We start from the raw sequence: 21,758 nt of genomic DNA, 5'->3' as shown, positions 1-21,758 counted from the left end.
CTGTTTGTGGCCACCGTAGCCAGCACAGCAGCCTGGCATGAGCCTTTTGAAGGTGCTCTGCTGCTGAGGGATGGTTGTGACCAAAGATGCTCAGAGGTTGAGCCAGTCTCCCAGCTTCTGTCCCTCCCAGAGGGCTCATGATGCCCTGGGCCCCTGCCAGGCTTTGCTGGTGCCAAGCAGTACTGGCCGAACCCACCAGTCCAGGATGGTGCTGGAGCCATCATGGCTGGCCAGATGCTCTGGAAGCAGGAGCAGTGGCTTCCCCTGGATCTTCCTGCCCATCATGAACATCTCATTCTTCAGCTGGTGGGTTTGTTGCATGACGTCCTCCACCACCACCTTGGGCCAGCCCGCCACATTCTCCTTGCTCAGGAGCAGGGGGGACACGACCTGGAGGAGAGGGCTTGGTTGGATGCTCAGTAGGGTCTCCCAGTGCAGAGGGCAGCATGCAGCTGCACTGGTTTGCACAGCATCCCCTCCTGATGCCCACCCACGCTCCCAGCTCAGCCACAGCTCTGGCAGCGCCGATGGATTTTGCTGATTTTTTCTTGTCAGCATGACCATGAGTCCCCTCACCCTGTGGTGGATTTCCAGCTCTCATGGGCTGGACAGTGCTGGGAGCAGTGCAGTGAGCGTGCCCAGTGGGGTCAGGGGCTGGCGCACAAGCAAAAGCCCCTGGCACCGAGGACGAGGAATCTCAGGGGCTTGACCCAGCTTTTGGGTGCTCTGGGGCGGCAGCCCTCTGAGTGGGAATATTTCTGGCAAGTTTGAGAGAAATCCATTCAGACATTCCCCAGCTGCGGGGCTCAGGGAAGGGGGAATTATGCTGAGTTTTTAAAACCACAGAGGAAGCAATCCAGCTGGGGCCCAGCAGAGAACCAGGCTTGTGACCTTCACCCGGCTGTGTGTGCTGGTGGGGCTGGGTCAGCCCACCACACAGCAGGGTTGGTGGTCGGGAGCCATCCCAAGGCCAGCGCTAGCGCCTGGGGTGATTTTTCTTCTACTAATTTAGTTTGAGCCCTCCTAAAGTTCTGACTACAGCAGCCCACAGAAGGTGTTTGGACAGCAGCGGTGTGGGCAGGGACCTTGGCTCGTCCCACTTGCCCCAAGCTTGTACCTGGTACCCACCTGTGTGGACAACCCACCTCCTCCACCACGGTCACGAGCTGCTCCACGGGCGAGAGGCCAATGTCTCCCACCAGCAGCTGGCTCCGGCATTTCTCCCAGCTGATGTTCTCCCTCTTCTTCACAAAGTAGATGCCCTTACCCCTGAGGGTGGGTGGGAAGTGGGTGGTTGGCAGGAGCTGCCTGGCAGGGTCCAGCTCCAGCACCAGCTCCAGCATGTCCTGCTGTTTGAAGAACTTGTCCAGCATGGCCATGGCCCCCTCACTGCCCACAAACTCGCTCCACTTGTCCGGCTGGACCCGCAGCAGCACCGTGGCGAAGCTCTCCAGGAAGCCAAGCCACTTGTCCAGCATGGCTGACATCCCACCAGCACCGGGCTCGCCTGGGCAGGGGGCAGACAAAGCCCTGCTCAGCCAGCAGCTATGCAGACCCCACACCCCAACCCCTCCGCACTCCCCTCGCCACCCGCCCTGCCACTGCCCTCAGCCTCCCCTTTGTACACCATGGTCTCACCAGGAGCTGCTGGCCCCAACCGTGCCTGGCCCCACCACCCTCAACTGGCCCCATCCCTGCCCAGCCCCATTGCCCCCCCCCCCAGCTCCAGCACCCCCAGCTTGCCCCAATCCTGCCCGGCTGCACCACTCCCCCACCTGTCGCACCTCTCAGCCCTCCAGCAGCCTCCAGCCACTTCCAGTTGGACTGGCACCAGCCCTGGCCCCAACCGGCACCAGCACCGGCACCAGCCCCAACCGACACCAGCCCCAACCGGCACTGGCCCCAACCGACACCGACACCAGCCCCAACCAACACCAGCCCCAACCGACACCGGCCCGGCCCCAACCGGCACTGGCCCCAACCGACACCGGCCCCAACCGACACCGGCCCCAACCGGCACTGGCCCCAACCGACACCGACACCAGCCCCAACCAACACCAGCCTCAACCGACACCGGCCCGGCCCCAACCGGCACTGGCCCCAACCGACACCGGCCCCAACCGACACCGGCCCCAACCGGCACTGGCCCCAACCGACACCGACACCAGCCCCAACCAACACCAGCCCCAACCGACACCGGCCCGGCCCCAACCGGCACTGGCCCCAACCGACACCGGCCCCAACTGACACCGACACCGGCCCCAACCGACACCTGCCCCAACCGACACTGACACCAGCCCCAACCGACACTGACACTGGCCCCAACAGACTCCATCACCAGCCCCAACTGGCCCCAGCCCCAACTGACGCTGGCCCCGACCAGCACCAGCCCCAACCGACACTGGCCTCTACTGACACCAGCACCACCCCAGTTGCTTCGTAACAGCAGAGCTGCCCTCTCCCCCCTGCATCCCCGCCTGGCACCCCTTGGCTAGGTCTGCTTGCCCACATATCCTCCACTTTTGCTGGGGTCTCGACACAGTGCCAAGGGTTGCCCCATCTGAGGCATGGGGCCTTTTGCTCACATTCCATTTACAGCTGGTACCACCTGGGTACAACCTGCCCCCCCAGCTCCACTGCCGGCAGGGCTGGGCTGCTCTCCTCCCTGGTGCTCAGCCATCTGGCAGAGCTAGGACGTGAGGGTACCCATGGCGGTGCCCCACCAACCCATTGTCCCAGGCCCCTCTCACCAGTGCAATGCATGCCGCTGTGCAGCCGGAGGGTCCAGCACTGCATGGTCCAGCCTGCAGGTCGCTGCGGGTTGGCAGCCACCCCCTGCTCAGCTGAGCTTGCTGCCAGCCCCACTGCACACTGAGTGGGTGGCAGGAGCCATCCTGCCCCAGCACTGCCACCCTGCACCCTATGGTGAGGTCCTTAAGGCACACTGCTGGTGGCCAGGGCAAGCTGAGGGGAGCTGGTGAGGGCACAAGGCACACAAACACCTCCCTGTGCACCAAGAAACGAGAGGCTGTGGATGGGAACAGGTCGAGGCTCAAACCAGGACCATGCTGGCTGCAGCACTGCCAGTTTCATCCAGCATGGTATTGCTGCGGTGCCAGGCACCGAAATCTTGGCACCAGCAGAAGCTGAACCTGGTTGCAAAGCTGGGGCACAGGGCAGGAGCTGGCAGTGCAGAGCTGGGGGCTCCTGCCCGTCCTGAGACACACACAGACCACAGGAGGCAGAGGCTGAGCGCAGTTCAGTGTTTATTTGCTGCCGGTCCTCAGCACTAGTTTACAAGGTCATGGCAAAAAAAAAAAAAAAAAAAAGTTAGAATAAAAAATCCTGCCACCCCCCCACCCTCTGGAGAGGCCTCTGCACAGAACGACCTGCCATACAAAATAATCTAAAAGGAGAAAACTATACAGGAGTATTTACACCTCTGATAAATAGACTAATACTGATCCAGGTGCCTCCCTCCAGACCATGCATGGTGGCTGGGGAAACAGGACAAGACACAGGTGTTTGCAAGGCAGAGGCAGGGGGGCTGCAGACCCTGGCCCAGCCAGACCCCACCCCCCCACCCCCTGACAGCAGCTGTCCCTGGTGCAGGCCCTGGGCATGTCCCACCACCCGCTCTGGAGCAATGGCTTGTGCTTCAGGAGACCATGGCCACCCCTAGACCACGGCCACCCCTGGCAGAGCCTCCCCTGCCCCTTGCCGAGGGGACTGCTGCAGGCATGTGCTGGGGGGCAATGCCACACGCCAGACAGGGCCCTCACCCACACTCCAACACCTCACGGCTTGGCAAAGACATATACGTGCTCCCTGTGGCAGCACTGCACACTGTGATGGTGACAACCACCTGCCCCTCAGCCCTCCTGGTGCCCATGGGGACCATCTCTAGTGCAGCGGACAGCTGGGAGGGTCCAAGGCAGCAGCGTGGGGAAGCCCAGGACAGACCCAAGCCCACTACAACGCGGGCCAGGAGTCATGCCTCCGCAGGGCCCCCCAGCTCCCCTGGGGCAGCTGCCCTTCACCCTGGTGCCTGCAGCAACCCAAAACCCCCAGCTGCTAACCACCAGCCACCACCCTTCCCAGTGGGACGTCCCAAGTACTTCAGGAGATGGGTGCTGTGGGGATCCAGAGGCATGTGTCACTTCTCAGAGGCACGCTTGCTGGTGGGATCAAGAGCAGAGAGCCCATGGAGCCCTGCTCTGGCTGCTGAGCAGGAGGCGAGGATGGCGCACACATGGCGCTTCCCACCTCACAGCGGAGCCTGGGGCAGGATGGGGCTCCCTCCGCCCAGGGGTGCTGGTGTCCCAGCTCAAACCTGTGAAGATGCTGTCCTGGAGATGAGGCAGTGATGGTGGGGGGAAAGAGCCACGGAGATGCCCATGCCCCCTCAGTAAAGACACTGTGAAGCTGAAGCTGGGTCCTGTGCTCTGAGGGCCAGGCTGCAGCACGGCAGCCCCCTGGGGAGTGGGGACGCTCCGGCTGCCAGGGCATACCAGCCTTGCAGGGCCAGTGGTGGCTGCTAGTGTCTCTTAGTGGAGGAGACCTTCTTCTTCCTTGCGGCCAGCATCTCATAGAAAGGGTCCCGGCTGATTGCTGCCCTGGCAGGGGAACGAGGGCTCGGGTTAGCTGTACAGCCAGCTGAAAACTGCTGTAGGGCTGGGTCTGACCTATGTGGGTGGGTGCCCCTGGAAAAGCTTGTTGTCTCCCCATCCTTGCAGGGTGCCCCAGGAAGCAGACAGGTCCCTGCTGTGCCCCTGCCCAGCACCATGTCCCCGACCAGCACCCTGCCACCCACTCCTCTAAGCACTCACTTAATGCACTTTATCCACTCCTCCTTCTCCTCGGGCGTGGGGGCAGAGATGCGGTACACTGTGTGGTTCCCCTCCACCACGCGCCCATCTGCCTCTGTCTTGCAGGCCTTGATCACCTGGTCCTTGTTGTCAGGGATGTAGAGCTCAAAGCAGTTCTGGGAGGGAAGAGACCATTCAGAGGTAGTTCCCACTTCCAAAGGGGACCTCAGGCTGGGAGGGATGAGGCAGCACACTGGGTCCCTGGCACAGCCACCCCCAATGCAGCAGAGAGGGATGGACACACTGTGATCATCACCCCATAGACCCCCATGTGCACGGCCACCAGCCCTGGACACCATGGTGACCAGCACAAGGTCTGTGCCCAGCTGCTGTGATGAGTGGAGCAAGCAACCACTACGGGACCCCCCCACCTCTCCCTGGGCCATCCCTCAGGGGCTGTAACACCTCCCAGCTTTCCCTGCCCAGCTCCTGCCCCAAGCAGAGCACCTGGGCTGCCCCTCAAGCCCCAGGGGACACTGCTGCAGCACTCACGGGCTTCTTCGAGTCCTCCACCTCACGGATGCTCAGGTTCTCCAGGGGGATGATGCCACGGGGCTCTTTATCCTGGTGGGGCCAAGCAGAGGCTTCAGCTGCAGGCTGGGCACCACCAAATCCCACCTGCATGCCCCCAGCAGGGCTGGATGCTGCTAAGAGCCCCCTCCCCAACACCCCCCTGTGCAGGCATCAAGTGCTACCCAGCCTGAGGGTCACATCCTGCACCCTGACAGTCACCAGCACCCCAGCACAGCAAGAGGCAGGCCGCCAGCCCCGCGCTAGTATGCTGTGCCCAGGCTGTGCCACGAAGGCACGTAAGCACGGGGCTGGATCCGGCAGCCTTCCCTGCCCCAGCTCAGCACACCCCAAAAAAAGGTCACTGACCGTCGTGTACTCAAAGTAGTAAAGGCAGTTGTCGGTCAGAATGAACCAGCGTCTCTTCCACGTCTTCACCCTGCCTCCTGGAAGTGGAAAGAAACAGGTTGTGTGCAGCCCCAGCAGAGCGCAGCCTGGGCACGTGCCTGGAGGCTCGTGGCACGCAGAGGCTACGGCAGTGCTGGAGCCCATGCGGACACACACAGACAAGCACTGGGCGCCGGGGTGCAAGCAGAGCCAGGCAGCCCGGCGGGCGCCGGGCACAGCAGTAGCAGGCAGCACACACCACGCCGGGCAGGGCACGAGCAGGAGCGGAAAGCAGATGGATGAGGATGGAGGCGGAAGGTGGTGGGGGTGCCGGGTCAGGAGCGCTGCGTGCCCATTCCCACCCAAAACACTGATTCAGCATGGCCAGAGGATGCTGCAGCCAGGCAGCTCTCGGGGGATGCAGAGACTTTCTGTTCACACTGATCACAGTCCCGCTGCATTCCAGCCAGTGCAGCCCGGTGCTGGGGCAAGGCATGAGCCCAAGGCCGTGGCTCACAGACTCTTGGCCAGAGCGAGTCTCACAGCTGCCACCACAGACAGAGAACCTGCTCCCTGGGCTCAGGGGTTGCTTGCCCTTGGGCCCAGCTCCCCCTCCACCGTGCCAGTGTGCTCTGGCCATCACAGCAGGGCCAGCTGTGCTGCCACCCATGGGATGAGCACCAAGGCCATGTGCCCAGGTCCAGCATGGATATGAGGAGGCACTGTGTGCACAGGGGGCCGTGCTCATCTCCTCCACCCTGCTGAGAAGGCCCCGTGCCTCCCTGCTCCCCCATGCCAGCTGGCTGTCCACCCCAGCCCCTGCCCCTGAGCCAGGCTGGGGCCAGTGCTTCCTAGAAGAAAAAGCCCCTCTGTTTCCCTCCAGCCAAGCCCACCCCAAAATCTGGGACTTGACCCTCTCCAGCCCCCGGCATTCCTCAGGGCCACCTCCTCTCCCGGGGCTGTTGGTGGGAAGAGGCTATGTGCCAAGGCAGGGTGCCATGGCACGGGGAGTGCAGGAGCCTGGCGTTTAGGGCCCACAGGGGTGTGGGGCCAGGTAGGACCTGGGGGCAGCACAGCCCCAGCTGGGAGCACTGATGCTCCTCGGCACCCCAGGGCTGCAGGCGAAGGACCTGGGGCATTGCCAGTGCCCAGCACAGGGACTGCTGTGAGCCCTCAGCACGGCACAGGGCACGGCGCAGATGGCTCCTGCCTGCTCCCATCCAGCTTCAGGCACTCAGCACCCACCGACCCCCCCCCCCCCCCCAAGGTTGAGACCCTTCCCGAGGACACCCCAAAACAGTCCCCATCCCTCGGGGCACCAGACGTGGAGGCCCACTGCGGCCAGGATGAGCTGCCCACGGACAGGGCATAGCATGGATGGGCAGGCAGCCCCTGCCAGCAGCTGGGCAAGGAGCAGCCATGGCCCCATCCAACCGTGGGGCGCACTGGGGCAGTAGAGAGGGCCAGCAGGCCTTGGGGAGTGGTCGGTATCAGCAGAGTTGGTACCCCATGTCCCTGCCCTGGTGGTGGTGGGGCTGTCCCCTCGGCAGGCGAGGTCCCCGGAGCAGTGCGGGTGGTTAGCAGCAGCAGCAATGAGACTAATCACCAGCAATTAAAAACAAAAAGGAAACGAAGCCCCAGCAGCGTGAGCAGAGCAGGGGAGAGGGGTACGTACCTCCTGGAGTTGGGGGCAAGGAAAGGAAGAGCCAAATCATGGAAACATACAAATGAGGGAGAAAAGAAAATTAAAAAAAAAGGAAAAAAAATAAAAAGACGAAACACCAAAGAACCCCCCTTGCCCTGTGCAGGTCAGTGGGACAGGGCTGCAGCAGGGAAGCTGTGAGGGGCCAGGCTGGCAGCACTGCCGCGGGTGCTGACCTGCCCTGGCTCACTGTGGCTCTGTGGGATGGATCTCCTCGGCTGGGGGGTTGCAGGGCCTGGCTCCCCCCACCCCCTGGCCTCTCCACAGGGTCCCTCCCAGCCCCATGAGTGGGCTGAGCCACAGCAGCCAAGCTGGTGCCCACAGCCGCCTCTCTGCACTACCAGCCACCCACGGCCCCATGGCAGCGGGTGACAACCTGCTGTGCATGCAACTCTTCCAACAGCAGGGCACTGGGCTTGCTTAGGGACAGGGGAAGCAGGTCTGGGGCTCTCCCCCGTGTTCCCCAGAGCCAGGGGGCAGATGGCTCTTGCTCAGCCCCAGGCCAGGCTCTGCCCTCGTCAGGGCATGGGGTGGGAGTATGGCCCCCTTCCCATCCTGAGGGGGTGACAGTATGGCAGAAACATACCCTGGAGAGTGGACAGAGTCCGGAACCCAGCAACAGCCTGAGGGAAAGGCCCCCACCAGACCCTGGTCCTGACAGCACCCTGTCCCCCCCTCGCTGAACCTGGGCACAGGATTCCCCAGAGCTGCCGAGGAGAAGCCACAGGAGCCAGGGCGTGGGATGAGCTCACCGGCCGCCAGAGCCGGGCTGTGCAGCAGGGCTGCGGGGATGCCATGCACGCTGCCTGCATGTGGAGCCGGGATGCAGTGATAATGCTGTGGGAAGGTGAGGCAGGGACTCGTCTGTGGCATGGAGGGGGGGATGCACGCAGCTTGCCGCTCACTCCTGGGGGCTTGCTCCAATGGGACCCGCTCCAATGGGACCCTGCTGTGACTCAGTGATGAGGAGGGCCTCACGGTCTCCATGCTCCAACACCAGGCTCTGCTACTAGCTCTGTAGGCCAGGCCTTGCCCAACCTAGAGGCAGGAGTCCCTGGGATGCCCACCCAGCTGCACCGCAGGGCCTTGTCAGCTGTGAATCTGCTCCTGCCGCCCAGCCAAGGGAAGATGGAGGGCTGCTGGATGTATGGACGCCTTCCCCACGGGGGGGCTGTGTCCCTCTCTGCACTCTCCTGCCCTTCCACAGGGTCACACTCTGAGGAGCCAGGCCAGCAGGCGAGGTGTAGGCAGGCCAAGGCCATCGCACCCATAGCCCAGCTCTGTCCCTGGGGAGAACCTGCACTCCCCAGGCCACGGCTGCCAGCACTCACCTAACTTCAGGAGCCAGCCCTCCCGGTCGGGGTTGAAGAAGGTGTGGGTGAGGTCATTGCCGTCATCCTCAGGGATTTTGAAGGGCTCATTCTTGATGCTTTCATAGAGATTCTGGTACAATGATACATGGTGTCAGCTCTGCTCCACCCAGGAACCCTGTGATGGGCCAGCTCTGCAGTCCAGCCCTGGTGCCTCCATATCCCATCCCTCACCCGAAGCAGCTCCTCGGGTAGGTCCCCCCCATCGTTGATGCCACGGTTCATGGCAATGAAGCGCTCTGCCGTGGGTTTGTCCTTGACATTGGGGTTGTGCAGACTGGTGTTCAGCATGATGATAGCGAAGGAGAGCACGTAGCAGGTGTCTACAGGGGCAGAGGGGAAAGTCAGCTGTGAGGCAGGATGGCCAGTGAAAGGGGCGCCAGGTCAGGTACTCACCTGTGGACTGGAAGACGCCAGGGTTGCACTGGCAGTATCGCTGGGCAAAGGCCTCCATCATCCGGTCGATCTTTTGTGCCTCCCCAGGCAGTCGGAAGCTCCACAGGAACTGCCTGTGAAGAGCATGGTGTTGCACTGCTTTGAGGGCTCCACGTGCCCTCCAGCCACACTCACATTGCTACAGCCCTCCGCCCATCTCCCCTGATGGGGCACAGCTCAGCTCCTGGCCCCCTTCACTCACCGCAAGGCCTGCACGAGGTTAAGGTCAGTGAACTCGTGCAGCTCCACAAAGGCATGCAGGACTTGGATGTTGAACTCATCCCTGCGGGAACAAAGCCAGAGCATGAGGGATGCATGAGCAGCATGTCCTGTGACTGCCGAGTGGCGTTGTGTCTCCCTGCCCGGCTCCAGACTCTGCTTTTATTTGTGGGGGGAAATCTGAAGCTATGTGCCCCCAACTTGAGTCCTGGGCTGGTTTACACACACCGGCCTCTTGCAAGTGCCAGCCACGGATCAAACAGCCCCCCAGCTGGCCCTAACACTCAGGGTGCCTGGCCCCCTGTGTGGCCCCACTCAGCCGCCCTGTAAGTTCAAAGAGCTGCAGTGTCCCATCTCTCAGGGGCTGAGAGCCCAGGGCACCCTCAGGAGACCTGAGCTGTCCCAGGCTAGCGTACCTCTCACCCAGGTAGTCACCGATGGCTGTCTTGTTGAGGCCCTCTCCCTTGTAAAGGAACTGAGCAATATCCTCGCACGTGTTCTTCAGCAGGTCATTTTCGATCAGGAACTGGATGCCCTGGAATGGTGCAAGAGAAGCTGCTCTGGGGCTTGCTGCTGACCCTGCCAGCCTGCCCACTGCCTCCCCAGCCCCTGCCCTGGGTGCTGGCTCTGCCCTGGTCCCTGTGGGCAGCCAGGCACCTGCAATGTGAGGTGGCAGAGCCCAGCATGGCCCCAGACAGGCTGGTGAACTGCTGCACTCCTGACCCAGCCCACACCCCACAGTACCTTCTTGGGATCCATGTTGAACTTCTTCCGGCCCATGGCCACCTGCTTGTTTCTCTGCATGTTTTTCCTGAAAGGCACAAAGCAGCTCTTAGTACCCAGGAGGGACCTGGCTGCCTCCTGCCCTCCCTCGCCCCTTGGGCAGAGCTCTGTGGTGTCAGCGTGGACCGAACTGGAGCTGAGCAACTCTGGGCCAGGCCCCCTGTGCTGAACCTGCATGGGACGAAGCTGGCACACTGCTTCGTGTCTCTGCCCCACTCTGTGCCAGAGCAGCATGGGGCTGCTCTTGGCCTGCCATGCCCCATCCATGGGGTCACCCCATGCAGAAGGGGTGCTGGGTATAGCAACCTGGCAGGTCACCTCTGCCTGGGGGAAGACTAGGTCAAGCTGGGTGCAGCGGGGCTCTGGGGAGAGCAGCCTTCAGGCCCCAGTGGGGCCAGCGTGAGGGTGACAGCCTTCATGCCCCAGTGGGTGACTGGAAAAAACACAGGGAGTCAGCTCCCATCGGCTGCCAGGATCCCCTAATCCCAGGCTGGCACTGCCTGCACCAGCTCAGAATAACAAAGTCAGACAGTCGCTGTGGCCAGACAGAGGGGCTGAGGCTTAGAAAAACAGACCTTTGCAGGCAGCAGTTCAGACTGCGATCCTGCTGCCGCTCCAAGGAATTCAGAGCACCCGGAAAAGCCACCTGCACCAGCCAGCACCCACGGGATGTGGCTGCACAGCTCAACCGCCACTGGCCACCACACAGTGTGAGCGAGCCGGCATCCAGCACTGGATGGCCTCGCCACAGGGGAGGGGGCTCAGCAGAGGCCCTGGGCTGCTGCAACAGCAGAGGACTCACCTCTCCTCCGTGGACCCCAGGTTCTCAATCTCATTCGTCACTTCTGCTATCTCATCTTTCAGCCGCTGAGCGGAGAGAAAGCACTGAGACAGGAGGCTCCTGCCTTCCTCCCTCCCAAACCCTCCAGCCCCCCAGCCCTGACGGTAGCCCTGGGGCTATTCCCCGAGGGGGCCCCAGAAGCCACTCCTTCCCTCCCCCCTTCCCACCCGCGGGCTGCCCTGGGACTGAGCCAGCTCGGGGAGGGGGGGGGGCACTTGCAGAGGGGCTGGCTGCACCTGGCTGCTAATCCCCCTGCACCTTCGCCATGCTCTGAGTGTACAGGAAGGAAGAGATTCAGAGGTTAACAAAATTACCCCCTAATCCCTTTAGATCATGCCCAGCATATGGCAATAATTAGCCTTTGCTGCCTTAATCAGGGACATGACTGACGAGTGTCCCAGATGAGCACTGACCTCGCAGTCGCTGGCCAGGGCAGTGGCCTGGCCCTGAAACACAGTCCCTGCCTGTGCCAGGGAGGGGCTGGCACGGAGACGCCGGTGCCCCAGTCCACGGGGAACGGCAAAAGCACACAGGGCACAAGGAGAAGCCATGGCTGCAGGGCAGGTCAGCTGCCAGCCCAAGCCCACATGCCCCACTGGGACCTTCTCCCCAGCCCTGGGGCCCTGCAGAGGCAGCACCACTGGGCAAGCAGGTCATGGGCTCCCCGCAGCAGCCGCAGGCGTTCACCCCGTCGGCCCAGCCCACCCTGCCCTGCAGGTCCAGTAGCTCTATATTCTGCCCCACAAGGTCCATGAGAGCCCCCATGGGATGCGAGGAGCCAGGGGCTGGCAAGGAAAGGGGACGGGAGCACAAACCCGACCCACAGCCCTGCCTGGGCTTGCTCCTGCACAGGCTCTGCAGGTCTGCAGTGCTGCACCCCAATCCCATGGCTGTTACAGACAGCCCCAGCCAGGGCAGCCTCTCCTCCCTGCCTCACCTTTCCTACAGCGGGGCAAGGGACCCTGGATAGGGCTGCAGGGACCCTGCCTAGTGACACAGGCAGGGAGATTGTCCCCTCCCTCCCAGGGGACAGCTGCGTTCAGGACAGGGGGATTGCACGTGCGGGCAGTGGCCCTCAGCATCACACCTGTATGTCGGCCAGCAGTTCCTGCTTGCGGCGTCGGATGTTCTCCAGCTCCTGGCACTCCTCTGGGGTCAGGTCACTGGGCACTGAGCAGAGACATGGTCAGGTCAGCATGCGTGGCCATGGGAATTGTCCCTGCCAGGCTCCAGGCACAGTCTCTGCTCCCGGCCAGCAGCCTGGGGCCTGTCAGGAGCTGGGATATGGAGCTGCTGGGTACCCAGTGGAGCAGGGCTGGCGATCAGCATCCCTGGCCCCACGCAGCAGCTAAGTGCCACCGATGGCATGCGAGGAATGCGAGAGCCAGGGCATCGCCCCGCCAAGCAGTGGCTGCAGTGGGGTAACTGGGCAGTGGAGTAACTGGGCACCGCCAGTTCCAGCTGATTCAGCCCAAGGCAGCTGGGTAGTTCAGGCAGAGAGGACCAGCATGGCCCCTGGACCAGCTCCAGCGATCCTCCTGCCGGCCCTGGCCCTGCCAAGTCCTGTTTAACTCCACTCTACCCTGGCTGGACTGGTGCTGTTGTCTGTCCCAGTCCCTGCTGTGGCAGAGTAGCTCTGCTGTGCCCCGTGGCATGAGTTCCACATAGATCTGGAGGGTTGCTCTGTTGCACCGGGTCAGTCCCAAACAAAAAACAGCTCCTGGCTGTCCTTACAGCCCCCTCTGCGCTCAATCCATCTTTCCAAGCCAGCGCCCATAGCTGGCACATCCTCTTGATAAACCTTGCCTGTGTGCCATGACATCTACACCTCCCTGTCATGCTGCGGGAGCCAGGCACACCCTCCCAAGGATCAAGCCTGGGGCCACCACATGCCCCTCCTTGCTCCCCGAGTCCCACAGCTCCTGCAACATTCCCAGTGCATGACCTCCCACTCTGCAGTAACATGGCATCCCATTCCTGTTCCCTCCTGTCCCCAGGGTTACCCACATTCACTCCAGCAGCGCTGCCAGCCCTTGCCTACTGCCTGCGCCTCACACCTCTGCCAGTGGGTCCCACCAGCTCCCTTGCACACAACTCCAAGGTCACCCATGAGAACACCAAAGCACTGTCCCTCCAGAGCACTCTCCCCAAGGGAGGTGGCAGCAGCAGCTGCTGGCTCGGCCCTCAGGCTGCCTCCTACCCACACACCCCGTGGTGCTGGGGACAGGCACTGCCACTGCCCTCTCCTTCCCCAAACGTTCCCGCTCCATTCTGCCAAGGCCCTGCGTGCCACCATGACCATGGACTCCAAGCCACCACTGCCACCAGTCCAGACTCACCCAGAGTGTCCCCAGCATGGCTGCCTGCCCCATACCAGCACCCAGGGACAAAGCATGCCTTCAGACTAGCACTGTCCTCAACCATGCACGGTTCCTCCCAGAGCTGCTGCTGCCTCCTCAGTGGGAGCTGCACGTGCCCCTGGGGCAATGGTGACCACGTGAACCAAATCTCTGGACTCAGCACTTCCCTGGCTCCGCTCAGGCTTTCTGACAAGTTTCCTCCTTCACAAAGTTCCCCCACTGCCAAGGTTGGAGCAACCTTGGCTTGCGACACCATATCTTCAGACACGACAGCAACACTTCCCAATCTTTTCAGTCTCTGACACCAGCAAGTACGAACCAGACAACCCCGCTCATGGCACCAGGGCTAAAAGTTATGTAAACTTGAAATACCAGAGGCCTTGCCTTATCAATACATCCAAGCACCATATGCACACCCCAGTGCCGTCCCCGCAGGTGCCCGGCCCCTCCTGCCCGGCACCCAGGACACACTGCAAGCCCGGGCTTGCTGCAGGAGGGCCAAGCTGCATCGCAAGCCCATTGCCAGACACAAAACCTCCAAATCCTCAAGCTGCAGCATGTGCTGCAGGACCCTCCCAACACTGCGGCCGCAGGGAAGGTGAAATTCAGTGCCAAGGTTGGACATGCCCTGAGGCAAGCCGGCCTCGGGCGGAACCAGAGCAAAGCGAGCCCAGGCAGGAGCAGCGCTGCCTCCCACTGCCCAGCTGCGAGCGGGCAGGGGTCTCGGCAGGCCCCAGGGCAGGTGTAGCAGAGGATGAGATTCTGCAGGGCAGAGGTGGTCAGCGGGTCTGTACCGGAGCCTGGGAAGGTCCCTCCTAGCCTGCGCTGCTGCGGGGAAGGGCAAGCACTCGTGACACCGGCCCAGCCATGTCAGCAGCAGCCAGAGGAAGAGAAACCCCAGACGCAAGAGCTTTTCTGGGAAAGGAAGAGGGCGTTAACCCTTCCCTGGCACTCCACACAGCACCCGCCTCGCCGTGCCGAGCAGAGCCTGCGCGGATCCCAAGAGGCTGGCGAGACTCACGGCAGCAGAGTGGTGCTGCGGGGATGGGGAGGCTGAGGCAGGCGCTTGGCTGCTCTGGCTTCAGCCTGGCGCTGGAGCTGGGGCACAGCGACCCACCGCATGCTGATCCCAGTGCTGGCGTATGCTCCCTGTTAGCATGGGGTCCCGGTGCAGGGGGCCGGGAAGCAGCAGCAGCAGGAGGGCAGCAAGGGGCACCGGCAGGATTTGTCCATCCGTCCCAGGCTCCCTGGGGTCTGTGGCAACTGGGAGCAGCAGCACTTCCCCCTCTCCCACCATACCCAAAGCAAAGCACCCTGTGATACACGGAAGCCATGCTCGCCCCCTCTGCTTCCCACCCCACTGCCCTAAGACAAGCTAGCACAGTGGGTGACACAGGAGTGGGGCAGCATGGAGCTGCCCCCCTGCCTCCCCCTCATCCTGGCCCCACTAGCCTCCTTGAACTCCTGGGCTGAGCTCACCGTTGCCCTCTGCCCTGAGCACCATCCTGGCAGGCCCTGTCAGCCATGCCCCTGCTGCCCATGGCTCCAGAGAGGTGCTGCTGTTTCAGGGCGCAGACACCTGCCCACCCGGGTGCTTCCTGGGCTGTGCCAGGGCCATGCCAGGCCAATGAGCTCCAGGGCTGCTTGGGCATCATCCTGGCCTCAGCAGGAGCCTCAACTCCCTGCTCCTGTCACCACCAGCCCAGGGCTGCCAGCACCTTAATTCCTCTGCTCCCAGCCAGGAGGGGAAACACACTGCTCCCCCTTCTCGGCCCCAGGGTCAGGGGACATGATGTGTTGGGGTCCCAGCCAGGCAGGTACTGGGGGCTGGCTCTGTCATTCCTTCCTTGGAGGCTGCCAGGACACTTGACCCAGCACATCTTGAGCTCACTGCAACATTGGGGTCCCTTCCCCTTCACCAGCTGGGGTCACCCCCTCCCAGCAGAGCCCCGGCCCTGCCCCGCAGCTCCCCTGGAGATCTGCCAGAATCCCCCACTGCAGGTCCAGGTCGTGCTCAGGCTGTAAGGACTGAGCTCCAGGCAGGACTGGGAGGGCTGTGAGGACCACCAGTGCCAGCTGCCCTCTGCAGACTCCACAGCAGCTCACACTGGCGGATGGGACCACAACTGGGACCAGGGGTGATGCTGGTCCTCATGGGAAGTTGCTCCCCACTACCTTGGCCCTTTGCTCTGGGTGCCTGTACAGACCCCACTGCTCAGTACAGGACCACTGTGCGGCACAGTCTGGGGCTTGCAAGACCATGCCTGCAGCAGGAGCAAAACCCCAGCACATCCCTGTCCCGCTGTCAGCTGCCTGGAGAGGCTGCATGAGCCTCGGCCACCTTGACTCAGCTAAATCTTGCTCAGCAGCACGAGATGGAGAAGCAGCACCCAGAACACTGGCAATGGAGCAAAGGGAGGGAGAGCTTTGGAAGTCTCACGTTGTCTTTGGCCCACAGCTGTGCTGCAGCAGTAACCAGTCCTCCCACCAGCCCACGCTGCACTTGCACCCGGCTGCGCTCGAGGGGCAAAGGGCAGAGTTTAGGTAGACCATGGGGATGAGCCCAGGGTGCTGCCAGCGGCTGCTGCTGGGCTCTGCTGTGGGGTACCACTGCCTGCTCCCACTATGCCCCATGGCTGGGGGGCCCATGGGGCCCTCAGAAGCTTCCTGCCCGTCTCAGCGCGCCACATCCTGTTTTCACCATGTTGTGTGTGCATCCTGGGTTGCGTTAGCCCCATCCTTCCCTACCGACAGCTGAGGTGTGTCAGGAGAAGAGTTTGGGGACAGACACTTCCAGCAAAGACCCTCCCAGGTAGCTGGACCCTGCATCCAGAGCCAGCCAGGGGCCTCGTCCTGTTTCCGTGCAGCCCTGCCTGTCAGCCCTGCTCCCTGTTCACAGAGCCTGGCAGGGAACCCTCATCCACAGCTGCTGCCTCACTTCCTGGCAGCTCCAGGCTGCCATGCTCCCCATGCACAGACCCCTGACCCACAGTGCAGCTGGGCGAGCACTGGCTCAGCCACATGCACACACATTGAGCGCTGTGCTGGTGCTGGGAGCACAGCCTGGCGGGGACCTTGCTTGCTCTCCACTCCGCTCACTGTGCTGGGCCTCAGGAGGAACAATGCCCACGGCACAGGGCTGGCCACAGAAGGTCTCACAGCCCCATGCCCCACCACACAGCCACACCTAGTCCCATGCTCAGGCAGGAACTCACAGACAGCAGCATTTCACACAGGCGGCCAACCCTCAACAGCATCGCCAGTGCAGCAGGCACTGGGCTTTCCCACACAGATCTCCATTTGACAATGCTGCCCTGAGCTGCCCTTACAGCAGCGAGGGTGGCCAAGTGCTCACGCATCGCCCAGGGCAGGAAGACAAGGGGCAAGGTAAGGACCAGGCTGCGTGCAACCTCCCAGCCGCTGCTGCCACCAGTTCCCAAGCACCCCCCACCCCAGCATGGCACCTGGCACCGGTGCAGGGCAATGCCACGCAAGGTAGCCCAGTGCTCAGCTGTCCTGCTGGGGCTCAGTGCTTGCAGAGGCCTGAGCCTGGGTAGGCTGGTAGTGTGCGGGGGACAGAGGTGGCGAGACAGCGAGGACTCTCTGTGCCACTGCCAGCAAGAACCATATGGAGCTGGAGCCACAGGCACTGCCGTGACTTCCAGGGGGATGGGGACCCTGCAGTGAGCAGAGGGAAGGGCATGAAGCACCTACCTGCCTTGGCAGCCACTGAGGGGCAAAGGAAGGCCTGGAAGCTGGAGGCACAGAGCTCGCTGACCGTCCCCATGCTGCGGAGGTCCCGTGCAGGACACCAGCAGCTCCAGCAGGGCAGGCAGGAGCAGGCAGAGGCCCGGTAGGTGCCGTGTGGCTGAGCAGCAGGCTCCCCCGTGTCGGGGCCCGCGGGCAGGGTGCAGGCAGGGGAGCCGGAGGACTCCCCACTCCGGCTGGAGCCAGGGAAGGCGGCTCTGGCAGGGGAGCTCCAGCTGCGGGAGCCCACGCAGCAGCCCCAGCCAATCCCCGCCGCTCCCTGCCTGCACACCAGCCCGCTCCGCTCCCGATGCTCCGCTCCGGCCGGCGGCTCAAAGCCACTTAGAGGACAAGGAGTTTGGGAACTCCCCAGCAGCCCTCCCGCCCCGGGCTGCCTGCCCCCAGCAGCCCCCTTGCCCCCGCGGAGGGCCAGCAGCGGGGTATTTTTAGAGCTGTTTTATCTCTCCGTATTAGAGCATTAAGCATCGGGAGCCGACGGTCGCGTAGCAACCAGCACTGCATAAAGGAAGGTGCACCAAGAGACAAGGCGGCTCTGGCGAGGCCTGGGGAGCAGGAGGTGCTGCCACGGCTCCCACTTGTGGGGTGCAGGGCCCGGGCACCAGTCCCGGCACAGCTCCGACAGGCTCAGCCTGCCCCGCGTGCTGTGCACGGGCAAGCCTGCTGCGCCTTCTGCCAGTCCCCCGGCAATGCCGGTCAGATGGCTGGGCTCCAGGCATGCCCTGGTGGCAATGGAGATACCTCACGCTCTGATGCAGTCCTGGGGTCTGGGAACTGGGGAAGTCCTGCCCCAGGATCCCAGCCTCGGACCCAGCTGTGGAGCGGGGGGGAAGGCACAGCCCTCTTGCCCTGCAGCACCTGTGTTCCCCAGCCCCACAGGTGCTGAGTGAATCCAAACCGGACTGACAGCTCTTTCCCTTAAAGCAGGAGCAATCCCGGAGTGTAGGGCATGGCCATGAGTAACAAACCCTAGAGCCTGCTGGGGCACGAGGCAGCACCCCACGGACAGCTTGGCTGCCAACTCTTGGTTGCTAGGAGCCAGCAAGCTCTGCTCACCTGCGCTGGCAAGCACGGGGACGTGCTGAGCTAGGAGAAACCCAAGCCAGGCAGGCAAGAGCCCTGATGAGGCAGGCAGCAGGGAAGGGCGCCCTGGGAGGAAGCCGCCCTGGCAGGCAGGAGGGTGCAAGGCAGAAGGGGACCTTGGTGCCCACAAGCCATATAACTGGAGACAGGAGGAAAGATGGAGAAGGGCAGCTCTCAGGCTCACGAGGGCAGCCAGGCACTCTCTGCTGACGTGACCGACCTTCTGGTTTGGATGCTACTTCCCCTTTGCCAGGGGCTGAAGTGGTGATTGCTGCATTGCCAGGAAGCAAAAGAGCAGGCGAGAGGAGCCAGGGAGGCTGATCTGGGCACGTGATGTGGCAAGCACCTGCCCAGGCCTGAACCAACCCCCACGTGGCAAGGGCACCCATGGGTGCTCCAGCCACCCTGAAGCAGGGCCAGGCAGCACGTCCCATGTTAAGCGACCTGGACGTGCAGCTTGATCTTCACACCCTGCTCAGGTCAGGCAGAGTGTTCACAAACACCCTGGGGTCACCTTAACCATGGCTCTGAGCCCTGATCTTTTGCGTGCCAGAAAGCAGGGCCCCAGAGAGCAGCCTCCCTCCAGCCTCAGGCCCAGAGCAGAAATGTCCGACCCCAGCCCTACTGCCCAGCACACAGATGGGCTGAAACAGCCACTCCAGGAGATGCAGGCCCTGCTGCGTCCCTGAAGTGTAACTGCTGAGTGTCAGCAATATGACTGATCATTCTCTGCTCCCAAACATCTCAGCAGAGGAATGGGGTAATTGCCTCTGCTCAGTGCTGCACTGCCTGAGCCCTGCCGGCCCGGGCCCCTGGCTCTGCTCTCCAGGCCCACTGCTATCACCACACTGTCCCTATGTCTTTAACCTGGGAGCCTCCTGCTCCGCGGAAGAGCTGCCCCCCAAGATGGGCCCAGTGACTTGCCCCAGCTCACCCCATACCACACCAGAGAAAGGGCTGGTGCGTCACCAGCAGCTCCCCTGGCAGCATGCCTCCCGGCCCTGGTCCCCTTGGTGCACACGGCAGTCCCAAGCTGCCTCCAAAACAGCTGATTCCATGCCCAGGGGCCTGCCAGGGCCTGCTGGCAGAACAGGGCTGTGCAGGCTGGCAGCAAGGAGAGGGCAGGGATTCCCCCCGGGCGGTGACCCCCAGCCTGCCAGGGGACCTGACAGCATACCCTCCTTTGGGGATCTCCCACACCTCACATGGACCACCCCACCCCGTGGCACTGGCCATCCTGCCCCAGACAGCGAGGCCCCCCCAGGCACAAGCTGCTTTGCAGGAGGCTGCATCAACCCAGCTTAGAGAAATCCCTTAATCCCCCAAGACAGAGTGAGCAGTAATCCCTTGGGTGCAGCAGGATTACCAGTGCTGCCCAATCCCCCTCACCCAGGGGCCAGGTCTGAGCCAACACAGGGCCCAGCACAGGAGGTAGTGCTGGGATGGGATTCTGCTCCCCACAGCTGCTCACTGGTGCTGCAGCTCAGCATGTCAAGAGCAGCTGGGCTGGTTCCCCAATGCAACACCACTGCCCTGCCATTCAGAGGCCTTTGCCCCTGCACCACCGTGCTTGGTCAGCTCCAATCCAGGTATGGGTTCAGTCCCCACAAGGAGATGGGGGGAAGGGGGCGGAAGCGTGGGGCCACACCCCGGCAGGAGTGGGGGGAGCCCACATCTGTGCCACCAGCTGCTCACCCTGGGATTTGCTCTCTGCTGATGCAGATGGCTGGAGAGGGGCCACGTATTGTGGGGCAGGCACTGGCATCAGCGCAATCCCACCAGCAACAGCCTCCCCATCAGGCTCCCACCACGCCAAGGCCTCAGCAGACTGTCCTCTGCAAAACCAACAGAGCTCAAGGGCTTCAGAACAGCTGCAGATTGCAATGACCCTGCAACAGGGACAGTGGCAGGGATTTGGAGATGGCTGTGCTGCCCATCCTGCAGCTGCCCTGTGGCCCCTGCAGCATGGTGATCAGGCAATTTCTGATGCTGACAGACAACCCAGGACATCTTCCAGGCAATTCTAGGAAGCAGCGAGAGGCTGCTTGCAGAATCACTCCTTGCAGTACTCTCCTGCTAATGGGCTGCATCTGACAACACCCATGCTGGGCCGCACACCAGCGGGGCCAAGCACTTGCACCTTATCTTGCACAGTCAACTGCTGTGCAAAGTCACTTCTGGGGTGTAACGGCAGCCACCTAATCAGCTGCACTGCACAACTGTGGCAGGCAGGAAGCTGGCCCATGAACCAGCATTGCTAGCAACAGTGGCTTCATTGGCACCAGCAGTGCCTGAGTGACCTCAGCACTCAGGAAGAATGGTTGCCAGTAAAGCTTGCAGTATCCAAACCTTGGTTTCAGATCTCAGCCAGACAGGCTTCAGCCACCTGCTCGGCAAAGCTCAAGGAAAACCCACCTGCTGACCCACAGGAACCTGCCTCAGAGGGCTGAGGCAGAGGCAGCACCTTCCTGCCCAGTCCTGTTCCTCAGCACTGGAACACTCTGCAGACACGGTGGATGGAAGAAAGCAGGAAAGCAAACTGCATGTGCACGAGAAAGGGGACCTGCAGCCCCTGAGCTGTGCTGCCCTGCTTGGCCCACCCTGGCAGCGGACCCTGGGCACACACCAGGCGCTTCTGCGCCAGGCAGATGCGCTCCGGAGCCAGGGTCCTGGCGAGCCACTCAACGGATGCCACCGGCACAAGCCTGCCCTACAGATCTGCGGAGCCTCAACTCAGACAGTGCTCAGAGGCAGCAGCTGAATACAAAGTGAGAGTGGCGCAGGGAAGGCGTGCAGGCAGCCGGTCCCAGAGCCCGGCAGCACCGGCCCCGCGGGCGGCCCGTGAGCTGTGGCAGCGCGGCGCCGGCAGTGCGGAGCCGCTGGGGCTGAGCCCCAGGCAGGATGAGGCCGCGCCGGGGCCACCGGGTCAGGCCCCAGCAGCTCGCCCCGCTCCCCGCGGGCGCCGGTTTCCTCCCGGCGCTTCCTCCACCGCCGCCTCGGCCCCGCCCGGCCGATGCCGCGAAGGCCGCGGCCACGCGTGGGCGAGCGGCCGCTCCGTCACCTGCGGGCGCAGTTCCCACCGCCCCCGCCCGCCCGGCCCCACACCTGGGAGCGGCCCGGCCCGAACACGCCGCCCGCCCGGCAGAGCCGCCCCTGCTCCACCGGGGAACCCCCCCACCTCCCCGCGGCCCACCGCGGCCCCGTGCACCGGAGCGTGCCCCGCCGCGGCCCGGCCCAGGTGGGGCAGGGGGGGGTCCCAGCGGCGCAACCCCAGCCCCGCACTGACCGTAGCCGCCCTCCTCCTCCATCCCGCCGCCGCCTCTCCGGACCCGCCCGCCTGACGAGGCCGCCGACGCCGCCACGGGCAGCGTCACGTGACGCGGGAACTGCCGCGGCCAGCCCCCCCGGTGCCCCGCCCCCGAGCCGAGCCGAGCC

General features: G+C 63.2%; 2 protein-coding genes across 7 annotated transcripts in view; both read right to left on the bottom strand.

Moving 5' to 3' along the window:
- The window catches only part of DNAH17 (dynein axonemal heavy chain 17), a 38,544-nt gene extending 37,043 nt beyond the window's left edge, over nucleotides 1-1,501 (bottom strand). For both annotated transcript variants that reach the window (XM_055697201.1, XM_055697209.1), the window contains exons 1-2: nucleotides 1,146-1,501; nucleotides 197-390 (exon numbers count right to left, since the gene is read on the bottom strand). In XM_055697201.1, coding sequence (XP_055553176.1) covers nucleotides 197-390; nucleotides 1,146-1,487 — 536 coding nt within the window. In that variant the 5' untranslated portion in view covers nucleotides 1,488-1,501. The remainder of the gene's footprint in view (nucleotides 1-196; nucleotides 391-1,145) is intronic.
- Nucleotides 1,502-3,249: 1,748 nt separating this feature from the next.
- On the bottom strand, nucleotides 3,250-21,685 carry CYTH1 (cytohesin 1). Of its 5 annotated transcripts, none has more exons than XM_055697146.1 (13): nucleotides 21,610-21,685; nucleotides 12,203-12,285; nucleotides 11,077-11,141; nucleotides 10,236-10,302; nucleotides 9,908-10,026; nucleotides 9,475-9,555; nucleotides 9,234-9,346; nucleotides 9,012-9,160; nucleotides 8,799-8,910; nucleotides 5,748-5,824; nucleotides 5,361-5,432; nucleotides 4,830-4,984; nucleotides 3,250-4,616 (listed from the first exon to the last, which is right to left on the bottom strand). In XM_055697146.1, exons 1-13 carry the CDS (start codon nucleotides 21,629-21,631, stop codon nucleotides 4,538-4,540), a joined length of 1,194 nt encoding a protein of 397 aa, XP_055553121.1. In that variant the 5' UTR covers nucleotides 21,632-21,685; the 3' UTR covers nucleotides 3,250-4,537. The 5 variants fall into 5 exon arrangements, with proteins under 5 accessions (XP_055553121.1, XP_055553113.1, XP_055553128.1 ...); XM_055697138.1 differs by lacking the exon at nucleotides 21,610-21,685 and adding an exon at nucleotides 17,190-17,552; XM_055697153.1 differs by lacking the exon at nucleotides 21,610-21,685 and adding an exon at nucleotides 14,270-14,294 and having other exon boundaries at nucleotides 5,748-5,826; nucleotides 8,798-8,910.
- Nucleotides 21,686-21,758: the final 73 nt, after the last annotated feature.

Source organism: Falco cherrug, chromosome 1 (assembly GCF_023634085.1).
Source record: "Falco cherrug isolate bFalChe1 chromosome 1, bFalChe1.pri, whole genome shotgun sequence".
NCBI classification, from domain to species: domain Eukaryota; kingdom Metazoa; phylum Chordata; class Aves; order Falconiformes; family Falconidae; genus Falco; species Falco cherrug.
Note: the sequence above shows the minus strand (reverse complement) of the source record. Positions and strands in the feature narration are given on the sequence as shown.